Source organism: Psammomys obesus, unplaced genomic scaffold (assembly GCF_907164565.1).
Source record: "Psammomys obesus unplaced genomic scaffold, mPsaObe1.curated_primary_1811, whole genome shotgun sequence".
NCBI lineage: Eukaryota > Metazoa > Chordata > Mammalia > Rodentia > Muridae > Psammomys > Psammomys obesus.
In genome coordinates, this window is record NW_026591598.1 from 10,955,391 (window position 1) to 10,967,791 (window position 12,401).

General features: G+C 52.1%; 1 protein-coding gene across 1 annotated transcript in view; it reads right to left on the reverse strand.

Annotated features, from left to right (window-relative positions):
* The window catches only part of Themis2 (thymocyte selection associated family member 2), a 13,616-nt gene extending 1,373 nt beyond the window's left edge, over window positions 1-12,243 (reverse strand). The window contains exons 1-4 of the mRNA XM_055611255.1: window positions 12,150-12,243; window positions 8,773-8,913; window positions 5,344-5,751; window positions 1,969-3,047 (exon numbers count right to left, since the gene is read on the reverse strand). Of these exons, the coding sequence (XP_055467230.1) occupies window positions 1,969-3,047; window positions 5,344-5,751; window positions 8,773-8,913; window positions 12,150-12,243 (1,722 nt within the window). The remainder of the gene's footprint in view (window positions 1-1,968; window positions 3,048-5,343; window positions 5,752-8,772; window positions 8,914-12,149) is intronic.
* Window positions 12,244-12,401: the final 158 nt, after the last annotated feature.

A 12,401-nucleotide genomic window follows, 5' to 3' on the forward strand; every position in this document is an offset into this window, starting at 1 on the left:
TGTGTGTGTGTGTGTGTGTGTGTGTGTGTGTGTGTGTGTGTGTGTGTACCTGGGCCTATGTGTATGTGGGGGAGGCCATGAAGAGTAGTGGGGGTCAGCCATCGAGTTACCATGCTATGGACAAACAAGAAGTAGCTAAGGAAGGGGCTTGTGGGTGAAGTCTTCTCCTCTGTAGCACTAAGACAGACAGATGCTTAAAGGGGGATAGCCTGTGCAGTGGAAGTTTTGGGTTCTTTGTAAAGGCAGCTATGGTATGTAAATATGTTTCTGTTTAAATCCCAAGTGTGGGGTTTTAGTTGGGCTACAGTTTGCCCACGCATGTTAATTGTCTTGTGAGGAGAGTGGCGTTTGCCAGCTGGTAATGGCCTTCCACGTGCAGCACAGAGAGGGGCGTGGCCTAGGGCCTGGAGACTCTAAATATGAGAGCAGAAACAGCAAAGATGTGGCGTGTAGCGGTTTGGAGAGACCAGAGGCCAGAGAAGGCGGGGCAGTTTGGAGCAGACAGATGAAGAGAAACACTTCGGGGCACAGAGGCATGGCAGAGCCTGCGGGCTGCGTCTGCTGTTGAGAGAGATTGGCACAGAGCCCTAAAAGAACCCCTGACCCTACCTAGAGGGAAAAGTAAAGGGGTCTGGGCCCCCTCTCCCCACTAACCTTTTCTCTTTCCTACTTTAAGGTTGGGTTTAAAAAAAAAAAAGGTTGGGTTGTTGGCAGAAGGGAGGTAGTGGCCTAAACACCCCCAAAAAAGTACAGTTTTTAAAAAGAGCACCACCAGTGGCCTTCCACTACAAGCCTGAGCCCGGATCCCCACTCTCCCATCTCTGATTCCCCTTGGCTCATTCAGCCATGCCCGCCAGTCTTGGAGAGGTGGAATTTCTGCTCACCCCAGCCCCATATCCTTCCCAACTCCGTTTTTAGGTAGAGAGACTACATGTCTCCTGGAAAATGACATGTCTCCAAGCCATGGACACAGCAATGAGATGACAAAGAAAAGCAGGCTAGCTCTGCGAGGAGTCAGGGCCTCACATCTCCCCAAGCCTGAAGGAGGGATAGTGGTGCTGACCATGGGTCTGATAAGTTGCAACAGGCCAAACCAGAGCGTTTCTGTGGATGGAGTGGGGAATAACAAAGTGACAGGAGGAGGTGGCCCAGGAAAGCCAGACTGGAGTCAACTCATAAAGGACCCTGATGCCACGTGGAGTCACTGAAGGCTTTAACAGTGTCCAGCAGGTGACCACAGAAGGATGCGGGGGCTCTGCTGGCTGGCTTTACCTGTCAGCTTGACGAAAACATAGGATTACCTAGGAAGAGAGTCTTAATGAGGAATTATGTGAATCAGGTAGGTCTATGGGGGACCGTCTTGGCTGCCAACCATTATGGGACAACCATGTGGACAACACCATTCTCCACGCTGCACTATGAACTGAGTCAAAGTAAGAGAGCCTGCAGGTGCCATGCTTGCACCTGATTCTCTGTCCACCCTTGGGGTGCTGTGGCCTGCTGTCTGTGTCTGTGACTTCCCTGCAGTGAATGATTGTAACCCGGAATTGTGAACTAAAATCCTTCCTCCTTCAGGTTGCTTACGGCTCATTTTTATCACAGCAGCATAAAACACAAGAGGACAGGAGGCCTTCCTAGGAGCTATGGGGGAGGATTGAAAAAGGTTGCGTGAGAGCAGATGACAATCCACTTAGAGGTGGAGTCAGAACGTCCACGCTCAGGTTCAAGCCTTCCGTTAGTAACTGACCTCGGGAGCCTGCTAGAGTCTCGGCCTTCATTTTCTCAATCGTAAGACACTGGTAGCAACTACACCAACTTTAAGATCACGAGGCCCAAGCGCAAATAATGTGTACAAAGAGTAGAACTTAATGAGCTGCAACTGAGAGAGAGGGTCATGGCCAAAAGCAAGGGGAGGACACAGGGTGAGCCTGGAAGGTGACCCCTCCTGCCCATGACGTCCGTCCATACCTTCACATTGTTCTCCATGTGACTCTGTGTGCACGGCTTCCGCTCGCAGAGACCCTGGCTCTTTGGGGGCCTGGGTGGTGGGGCTTGGCTCGCAGAGGCTGGCAACTTCCGGAGGCTGTAGTAAAAGGACTCTGACAGCTCCCCCACTGCTAGGACAGAACTCGGCCTGGCCGCCTGGCCCGGCTGTCCCTCTACCTCCATCACTGTCAGGTCCAGCCATCGGGGCGGAATCTCAAAGCACGTTTCTGGCTGGGAGTCCAGGCCTACCACCAAAAAGGGTTCTGAGAGCTTCTCCTCCAGCCGCAGGCTGGGGAAGGAGACCAGAGGGTCACTGAGGTGACGGGGATCCTTGGCCACCACCTTAACCTCACAGGGCAGGGAGAACTGCGCAGTGAGATCCGCCAGGCTGTAGCGTCGGCCATCGTTCACCTCCTCCACAAAGCCACCCGAGAGGTAGAGGGGTAGCAGAATCTCTTCTTTGTCCTCCACCACCTCCTCTTCCTCCTCCTCTTCCTCCTGGACCTGCTCACTCAGCCGCTGGCACACTAAGACATCTATGTCCTGGCCCTGGGACCCACAGACCTGGCCTGCCCTCAGCACCTCCAGCCGATCACCCACGCCCAGGAAAGAAAACCCAGCATTTTCCTCTTCATTCCCGTCACAGTCTTTTGTGGCCACCACCCGGAGGGGCCTGTCCGGCTGGAGAGCACCCAAAAGGTCATAGGCCGTGGGGAACTCCCGTGGCCTCCGCCTGAGCTTGCCCTGGTAGGCCCCAGAGAGTATGAAGTATCTGGGTGCCCTCCGGCTCTTGCTTGAGGCCACCACTTGCCAGGGGGGTGAGGCTGGACCGTAGATGCAGAGCCTCTGGCCTTTGCGTAGGGAGCCCACCCACGGGCTGAGGAAGATGGGTAGGCCTTCAGGAACCTGCAGGATCTCCGTGGACAGAGGGAAGGGGCCTCCCCGGGCCAGGATCTCGCTCAGCAGCAGCGGTTTGATGACGTGGATGTGCTGGGAGGAGACAGTGACATCTTCTACTTCCACCTCCAAGGTGGACGGGATCTTGACAAGGCTGCTGCGCACTGGAGGGAGAAGGGCAGCTCAGAGGCCTGCACTCATCAGTCAGCGGCGGCCCCCACCCAGCTCTGACTCCTGGTTCATCTTTCCTTTCCCACCACACTAGATTTTTTTTTTATGTTTATTATTTATACAGTATTCTGCCTGCATGTGTGCCTGCAGGACAGAAGAGGGCGCCAGATCTCATTATAGATGGTTGTGAGCCACCATGTGGTTGCTGGGAATTGAACTCAGGACTACTTAGGAAGAGCAGCCAGTGCTCTTACCCTCTGAGCCATCTCTCGAGCCCCACACTAGATTTTTAGCCCAACGTTTATTCAATTTCTTTTTTTTAATTTTTTTATTTGTAAATTTTAATTTGTTGATTTTAGATTTTATGTTTGTTTTCATTAGCGTGAACTGTGTGTATGTGACCAAAGTATGTGCACATGACCACAGAGGCCCAAGGAGTTGGATCTTGCAGGGGCTGGAGTTACAGGAACTTAAGAGCCACCTGATATGATAACCCCAGTTCCAGAATGCCCTCTTCTGGCCTCCACAGGCACCAGGCATGCGCAGACACACATGCAGCAAAAACACCCATTAGATAAAAATAATTTAAAAAAAAAACTCCTCCATATTAAAATAAAAATAAAACCCACGAGCCAGGTGTGGTAGCGCACCATTACACAAGAGCTTGGGAGAGGAAAGCAGAATGGTCAGGAGTTCAAGGCTAGCCAGGCTGCATGAGATGCTATCTCAACAAAACAAAACAAAACAAAATACGGGGCTGGAGAGATGGCTCAGGGGTTAATGAGCACAGGCTGCTCTTCCAGAGATGACCCGGGTTTGATTCCCAGCACCCACACGGCAGCTTACAACTGTCTGTGACTCCAGTTCCAGGGGCTCCGACTCCCTCACACAGACACACAAGCAGGCCAAACAACGAAGCACGTAAAATAAATTAACAAGAAAACAAAAGAACGTGCTGAGGAGGCCATGGAGGAGGCCATAGTACTGCAGAAGGGTATGTGCTATGTTTGAGGGAAACGCTGACACTAGGATGGAGAAGGTGACCACGTTAGGGATGCTTGAGGCAGCTAGACCTCAAGTTTGCCTTTTCAAGAGTGAGCTGGAGGGCATTTCCTTTTCCTTTTCTTCTCCATGAAGAACACAAAACCTACTCTCTCATGCCATGGATATGCATCTCCTAAAAAAATGGGGTAACTAATTTTAAAGGCGTCTTTTCTTAAACCAGGTGTGGTGTCACATTCATCTGCTCCAGCATTTGACTTGGGAGGTAGCAGCAGGAAGACCAGGCGTTGGAGAGCAGCCCAGGCTACATGAGGCCCTGTCTCGGGGGGGGGGGGGAGAAGTTGCATTTAACATGTTTTTGTTTTATTTCTTTTTGGAAGTGTTGGGGATCAAGTGCTAGCGTAGCAAACACTACCACTGACCCAGACTGCAACCTTTTTAGTTTGTTTATTTTTGTTTTTTGAAACAGGGTTTCTCTGTGTAGCCCTGGCTGTCCTGGAACTCACTCTGTAGACCAGGCTGGCCTCGAACTCACAGGGATCCGTCTGTCTCTGCCTCCCCGAGTGCTGGGATTAAGGCATGTGCCACTCCTGTCCCTTTCCCCTTTTCTGATTTTACTTTTTTTTTTTAAGCTTTTTGTTTTTATATTCATTCGTGTGTGTGTGTGTCCAGCTATACACGTATAGGTGTGTGTTCATGCCATGGTTTGAGTGTGAAGGCGAGGACAACAGAAGTCAGTTCTCTCTTCCACCATGTGGGTCCCAGAAGAGAAACTTGGGTTTGCTGGTGGCAGTACCTTTACCTGCTGAGCCATTTTACTCTCCCACCCTACTTCTCAAAAAAAATTATATATATATATATATATATATATATATATATATATATATATATGTGTGTATATGTATGTATGTATATAATTTTATTATTCGCATGTGTGTGTGTGCACATGCCAAAGGGAACATGGAGGTCAGGGGACAATTTTCGGAGCTGCCTTGCTGTCCCCCCCATTAATTAATTAATTGTGCTTTTCAATTTGGAGGCAGCGTCTATGTGGCCATGGCTGTCATGGAACCTAACCTTGGTAAAGTGTGGGGACCTTGGGTGTGTTTATCCCATTTCCCTAACTCTTTTTGTACCGTATCTCCCATTTTGTTGGAAATCTGTACTCTGTTCCACCACAGACACTGGGTAAGCAGGCCGGAGCCCGCAGACCTTGCACAGGGTCAGGGAGATGCCCAAATGGTGCGGCTCCCAGCCGCTGCCCTCCCGCCTGCCCAGGTAACTTACTGTGCATGATGGCTTGGAGCACATACTGGGGCTCCAGGATCACAGAGGACCAGGGTAGATCTGGGCAGGTGAACTTAAAGTCCTTCATAGCAGGGTCCTGCAGGATTTGGAGCAGGGTTTGTGGGGCACTGGGCTTAAATCTCCAGAAGGGCCCCTTCTGGGAAAGGGGCAAATGAAAGGTGACCTTTTGAGTCTTTGATTCCTGGACACAGCGGGCATAGTGGGTCCCGTGGTTCATTTCCACGGCCTCGAGCCTCAGGGGCTCGTCCTCCCTCACGACACAGGCCTCTGTGACAATTCTTCGAGTTGACCTGAAGAAAATGGGCCACTGTGTAGGCTGGGGCATGGCAGAGATGAGATCCTCCAGGGTTCTGTAGCTATGCAGGCTGGTGAGTGGGCTGAAGAGACCTGTGGGATTCCACAGAAGGAGGAAGAATGCAGGGGTCCAGCCTTTGCTGAGCCAGGCTCTGCTCTGGCCCTGCAAAGCCTGTCTCTGTCTTGAGGCAGCACCATTGTCTCTTTCTCCCAAATTAAAGCCCCAGGAGCTGCTGGCCCAGGTGCCCTCTGACACCCACCCCTCAGTGGGTCTGCCAGGACTAACAGACTGCCCTCCTGCCATTCCTGTAGCCTCCAGGCTGGCCCAATTGCCCAACTTCTGGAAACGATGGTTTCTTGTCCCAAAAGTCACGACCCGAATCTAATCATGGAAATACCACAAAGCCTGGACTAAAGGACATCCTCCAGCAATACTAGTCTGGGACTAGGGATATATATATATATATATATTTCCATGATAGACTGTTTGCTTAGCATGTGAGAGGCCCTGAGCTAGACCCTAGTGCTAGGAAAAAAAAAAAAAAAGTGTTGATCTGTATTGATCTGTATTCTTAAAAAAAAAATCCTCCACCACCGCAGGGCATGGTGGCGCACACCTGTAATCCCAGCACTCAAGGAGGCAGAAGCAGGTGAATTATTCTGAGTTTGAGGCCTGCCTCGTCTACAAATCAAGTCCAGGATAACCAAGGCTACACAGAGACACTCTGTCTCAAAACAATAACAACAACAACAATAATAATAAAGTCCATTCAAAGACAAAGAAAACCTAAGGCCACATTCCAGCCTGAAACAGACTAAGGACAAGAAAGCAGAACAGGACTCTTATCTGAGCTTGCGATAGGGGTGCAGGGGGCGCTTCGCCGGTGGCCTCTGCAGGACGGCTGGTGGACTTTGGATATAAACAAAGTGTGGGTTGGACAACAGCACCGTATGGAAATTAAGGCCCCTGACTTTGAATGGTGACCGATAAAATGTTCTCTAGGGGGCAGGGTGGATGGAGAGAGGTGCCACACCACCAGCCTACTGCCAAAACGCCCGGGGTAGACATGCCTGCACAGGTATGTATGCGTATGTGTGTGTAGTTGTTGGATCTACTTGCAGGTATTTCAGAGTTCGAAGAAAAATCTTCTGTAGAAAATCATTCGCCCTCAAAACACAGGAGGAAACGCCTCATTTGAATATCTGAAAAGCCCCAGGCCCCTCAACACTTTCACAAGAGAAACTTGAGGCAGTCCAGCCTCCGGAGGACCAACTTCTTGCCTCCCACCGCCCGCTGCAGGCATCACACGTGTGTGCGTATGTATGTGTCTGTGTGTGTTCGAAGCGCGCCTGCTCTGTGCCAGCCCCTTCTCCACTCTGTACATACATGCTACCTCTTCAAACCTCACATCGAGACCGAGGGCTCAAAACAGAGGAAGCTGAGGCCAGCAGATCGGGCTTTCCACCTAGGCTGCTCCCAGCCACACACAACAACACGCCCCCTCTTTTGCAAAAAAAACAAATCCCTTGGGTTTATATTTTCTGCGTGGCTTGCTTGCTTGCTTGTTTTTTGAGACAGGTTCTCACAGATCTCAGGCTGACACTGAAATCCAAAGAGATTTTTGGAATTTATATTTTTTTATTTCATGTGCATTGGTGTTTTGCTTTCATGTACGTCTGTGTGAGGGTGTTGAATCCCCAGCAACTGGAGGTACAGACAGTTGTGAGCCGCCATGTGGGGGCTGGGAATTGAACGAGGGTCCTCTGGAAGAACAGCCAGTGTTCTTAACCACTAAGCCATCTCTCCAGCCCTCCAAAGAGATCTTTAAATTTAGGGGCTGGAGAGATGGCTCAGCAGTTAAGAGCACTGGCTTGAAGTGGATGGCTGCTCTTCCAGAGGTCCTGAGTTCAATTTCCAGCAACCACATGGTGGCTCACAACCTTCTATAGTGAGATCTGGTGCCCTCTTCTAACATGCAGGCAGAACACTGTATACATAATAAATAATAATAATTTTTAAATATTTTTAAAAAAATCACATTTAAGCCAGGCGTAGTGGTATATACTTCTAGTCCCAGTACTCAGGAGGCAGATGACTGTGAGTCTGGGGCCAGCCTGGTTTACACGGTGATCAACCAAGGCTATCCAGCAATACCTTGTCTCAAAAAAAAAAAAAAATCCCATTTATTTAGTGTGTGTATGCCTGTGCATGCTATGGCACGTGTGTGGAGGCACCGCTTGTAGGAGTCACCTACCACGGAAGTGCCAGGACTTGGAACTCAGATCGCCAGGCTTGGCAGCAAGCATCTGCTGCTGACATCTCCAGGGCATGAGACCTCCTCCTGCTCCTCCTGCTCCCACCACCTAACTTCTAGGATCACAAGCATGTGCCACCACCACAGCTGGTTTATGCGGTGCTGGGGAAGGGGCCCAGGACCTCGTGGACACCAGGAAACACGGAACCAACTGAGCTACATCTTTAATCTCCCCCACTTTCAGAGACAGTGTCTCACTAGACTGACTTCCTATGTAACTAAGGCTGGCCCGCTCTTCAGCCCCTACCTCTCCTGTGCTAGAATCCAGGCACGTGCCAACACACCTATTTCCCTTGGGAGTTCTTAGGCACCAAATGGGCACGCGCCACACTTCCTTAGCCTGGGACCCCCTCATGCTTGCGGCTCTGCAGTCCCTGGTGGGCAGGCCGCTCCATCCTGAGCTAGTGCCTGCTTCACGGACCCTTGCCTTCTCTCACTGCCTCTCCAGGAGGGCCTAGCTCATCCTGAGTCCGCACACTCACTCGGCTCCCCATAGGGCCTGGCACACACAGGTGGCATGTGATAGATGAATATGTGAGCAAACACAGAGTCCAGAACCTGAAGACTCGGAGGCAGCTGCGATCAGGAGAGGGCAGGGAGAAGGCAGGATCGGGGCATCCTTAAAGACATACTCTGAATGTGCCCTGGGCCTTTCGGCTACATGAAAGTAGATCTGTCACCCTTATATGCAGGGCCAGAGGGGCAGAAGTGACGCTGGGAGTGGCAAGGCCCCCACAAGTTGCTCAAGATAGACCTACGGGATACACGGGGGAGGGGGGGGCAGGTGTGCACGCCTTACCTGTGAAGTTGAGGCCGAGCTCCAAGGTCTGACCCGTCTCCGGGTTCTCACACAGCACCTTCTGGAGGTGGACATGTGTGACCTTGATCAGGTCCCCTGTGGAGAGGCAGCACTCATTTCCAAAGAGCTCATAGATGGAACCTGTGGAGACACAGACTCAGTTTCTCCTTTCGGCAAAGGCCTGGGTTCCCCACAAACTCTGCTCACTGCTCCTGAGACCTTGAGTGCCTTTCTCTCTTTTGAAGTACTGGGGACTGAACCCCCTCCCCCCCAGCTGCAGCCTCAGGCTTCTTCCTTGACTTGCCCTGCTAAAGGGCAGCTGGCTCAGCCAGCCATCCTCAGACAGAGTCCGGTGTCTCCACCGACCATGGGAGGCAGCCACGGCGCCCACTCTTCCCTTTCCCCCAAGTCTCTTAGAGCGAATACAGTCAGGGCTGGCGCATTCCAACATCTCTGCAGCCTCTGCCAGTGTGTTCTGCCCATGGATCCAGCTCCCCTGTTAGCTACAAAATCAGGCTGCGGTGGGTGGTGGGTGGTGGGTGGTGGGTGGGAGGGCCAGGGGCGTGCCTAGCTCTTCTGACACCCTGCTTTCTACTTCAGACAAGCAAGCTGCATGTCTGCTTTCTTCTTTCTCTCTCTCTCTCTCTCTCTCTCTCTCTCTCTCTCTCTTATCGCAACAGGTTCTCCTGTGTAGTTCAGGTTGGTCTGGAACTCTCTCTTTTTTTTTTTTTTTTTTTTTTTACTGAGGATGACCTTGAACCGCTGACCCTCCTGCTTCTACCTCCTGAGTGCTAAGATGACAGGTGTATGCCACCCTGCCAAGTTCTTTGCCCTGCTAGGAGTCAAAATCCAGGGTTCCTGCGTACTAGGTGAGCGCCCTGCTGCTCCACTTGAGCAACGTCCCCAGCCCAGCCCGGGTGCGCTCTCAACAACACTTTTTTTTTTTTTTTTTTTTTTTTGGAAATCATGTTTATGTTGAGTGCATTCCACAGCACGGGTGTAGAAGTCAGGAAACTTTTGAGAGTCAGTTCTTTTCCTTCCACCACGGGCGGGGGGTGGGGTGGGGAGCCAGAGATTGAATTCAGGCTGCTGGGATTGGCGGCAATCACGCCCCCCCACCCAGTCGCCCACCAGCCAGCTCACCCCGCCCACTCCGCCCCCCAGCCCAGGGAGTTGTTTAGAAGTTGGGGAGGTTTGGAGTCTGAGCACCAACTCCCAAGTTCAGCAGCCCACTCGCCTGACGCGAAGTGCTGAAACCTTGGAGAACATGGGGAGAGAAACAGAAAAAAATAAAATCTCCCGGTGCAGTGTGCACAGAGTCCGAAAGCAGCGGGCAGAGGCTGGGAAACGGCAGCCACCAGGAGCCCCTCCCCCGGGGAGAGCTGTAGTAGGGCCTCCGGGCAGGCCGTGAGAAACTGGTGTAAACCTCACTCTGACCAAAGTGTACACAGTTGCGGAACTTCTGGCAGAGGAGCTTGCTGGCCGCGGAGTTATATATACCTGGCCCGGGGCTAAGGGTGATGGATGCTTCACTGCCCTGAAGACACGTGTCTGTGCTTTCCGGGACCCAGGGCCAGCACTTTCAAGTCAGCAAATAAATAGCGACAGCGGTTTCTCTTTCCTAAAAGTGACAGCTCAGAGGGGTGTTGTCAGCGCTCCCAAGGATTAGCAAAGAGGAAGAGCGGGAACTCGGGGTTCTCCTTGGCTAAACAGGGCGTTCCAGACCAGTCTGGGGCTTCCTGAAACCCTGCCTCAAAAATACCGAAAAAGGGCCTTCAAGATAAAGACCCTTTAATCCCCAACTGATTCCTAAAAGTCCTCTGACCTTCACGTGCATATGGTGGCCCCTGCTTGCTCCCCACCACACACAAAAAACAAAGAAATGTAAACAAAGTTCAGAAGGCCAGTTGTGGCGGCACACATCTGTGACCATACCATTTAGGACGTTTAGTCCAGAGAAGTCTAGGCTGCACAGGAAAAACAGACTAAGGATGTCAGCTAAGTTCTAGAGGGCTGGTCTAGGATGTATGAAGGTCCAGGTTCCATCTTCAGCAGGGGTCAAGTCACTCCATTACACCCTGCCCTACACATCTACCCTCCAGGTAACCTCATTTGCATACTGGCACCCTGTGACGTTAGTTAGTCTCTAGTCACGTCACCCCAAACATCTGCCACTTCACTGCAGGTCAGAGCAAATGAGGAAACTCGGGTATTGTGACAGCGGTGAGCAAGAGACGCTGAGAGGATGTTCTGGGCTGGAGGAAGAGCAAACGGAGCCAGGCCCTGCTTCCAAGGGGCCCGTGGGACCCTCCTTAGTCTAGAATCCATTTGGCCATCAAAACACTTCGCTGGCAGCTGCTGTGGCGTAGGCAGCCAGGTCCCCTCACTCCAGGGAGCAGGATGAGGCAGGCACCCCTGAGAAGCTTGCTCTCTGAGGAAGAAGCCCTGCACCCCAGGATCTCCCTCCACTCTCTCCTCTGCCCCCCTCTTTTCACTGGGGACTAAGGTTCTTCCCTTCACAGATCCACTCCATCCCTTCTCCTACCTCCCTTACCCAAGTCCATGCAGCAGGGAGCCAGGGAGAAGGGAAAGCGAGGAGCACAGAGCGCAGTGGGAGGCTGATCTGGTGGTGAAATAATGAACTTGGGCTGTCTCTCAGAGGCTGGAGCTCCTCAGGGCCCTGGGTTGGATCCCCGGAGAAAGGGAGAGAAGATGAAAAAGGGGGGAAAGGGTCAGGAGAGAGAAAGAAAGAAAGAAAGAAAACGAAGCAACAGTGAGCCAGGTACGAAGCAACAGTGAGCCAGGTATGGCAATTTCAGGCAGAGGCACAAGAATCGCTTCACGTTTGAGGCCAGCCTAGGTTACAAAACAAGAGCCTTTCTCTCTGGGGAAAAAAAAAAAAAAAAAAAAAAAAGCCGGGCTTGGTGGCTAACGCCTGTAATTCCAGCACTCAGGGAGCATTTACTCGGGATCTCCATTTCTTCTTTACCCGCTCACTCTCATAACTGTTCTGGTTGCTTGAGACGGGATTTCCTAGGCGGTTCAGGTAGCCCTTGCCTCGCTCCCGCCAATTTCTGTTAGAATCACCTAGGAACCTCAGATGAGAAAACGTCTCTGTGCTAATCTCGCCAACTTCTCATCACCCATGGGAAAGAAGCTGAGGTGGAGGGAGGTGGCTTTTGGTGCTCCGGGCAAGGAGCAGCGTCCGAATTCAAACCCCTGATTCCTCGGGGTCTCCCTCGGTATCCCAGACTGACCTGGAATCGCTGGGTAAACCAGGCTAGCCTCAATCCTCCTGCATCAGCTCCCCAGGGTTGGGATTACGGCACGAGCCACCATGCCTGGCTGCTTCCCCCGCCCCCCCGGGGCCTGCTCACCCTCCAGGTAGACTCCGGAGCAGACCCGCAGCACTCGCGGAAGGGAGGCAGGGTCCAGGCCTCTCACGAAGTCCTGCAATCGTACCGGCTCCATAGTCCCGACTAGAGCTGCTCAGAACAGCCTGCCTCTTGCAGCAAGCAGAGCCGGAAAGCCACGCCCACTGAGACCACGCCCCTCGAGTCCAGTCGGCCAGAGCCTGGCTGTATTCACCGACACCCCAACTCTTGGATGAGGCTACCCTCCCCCCAACC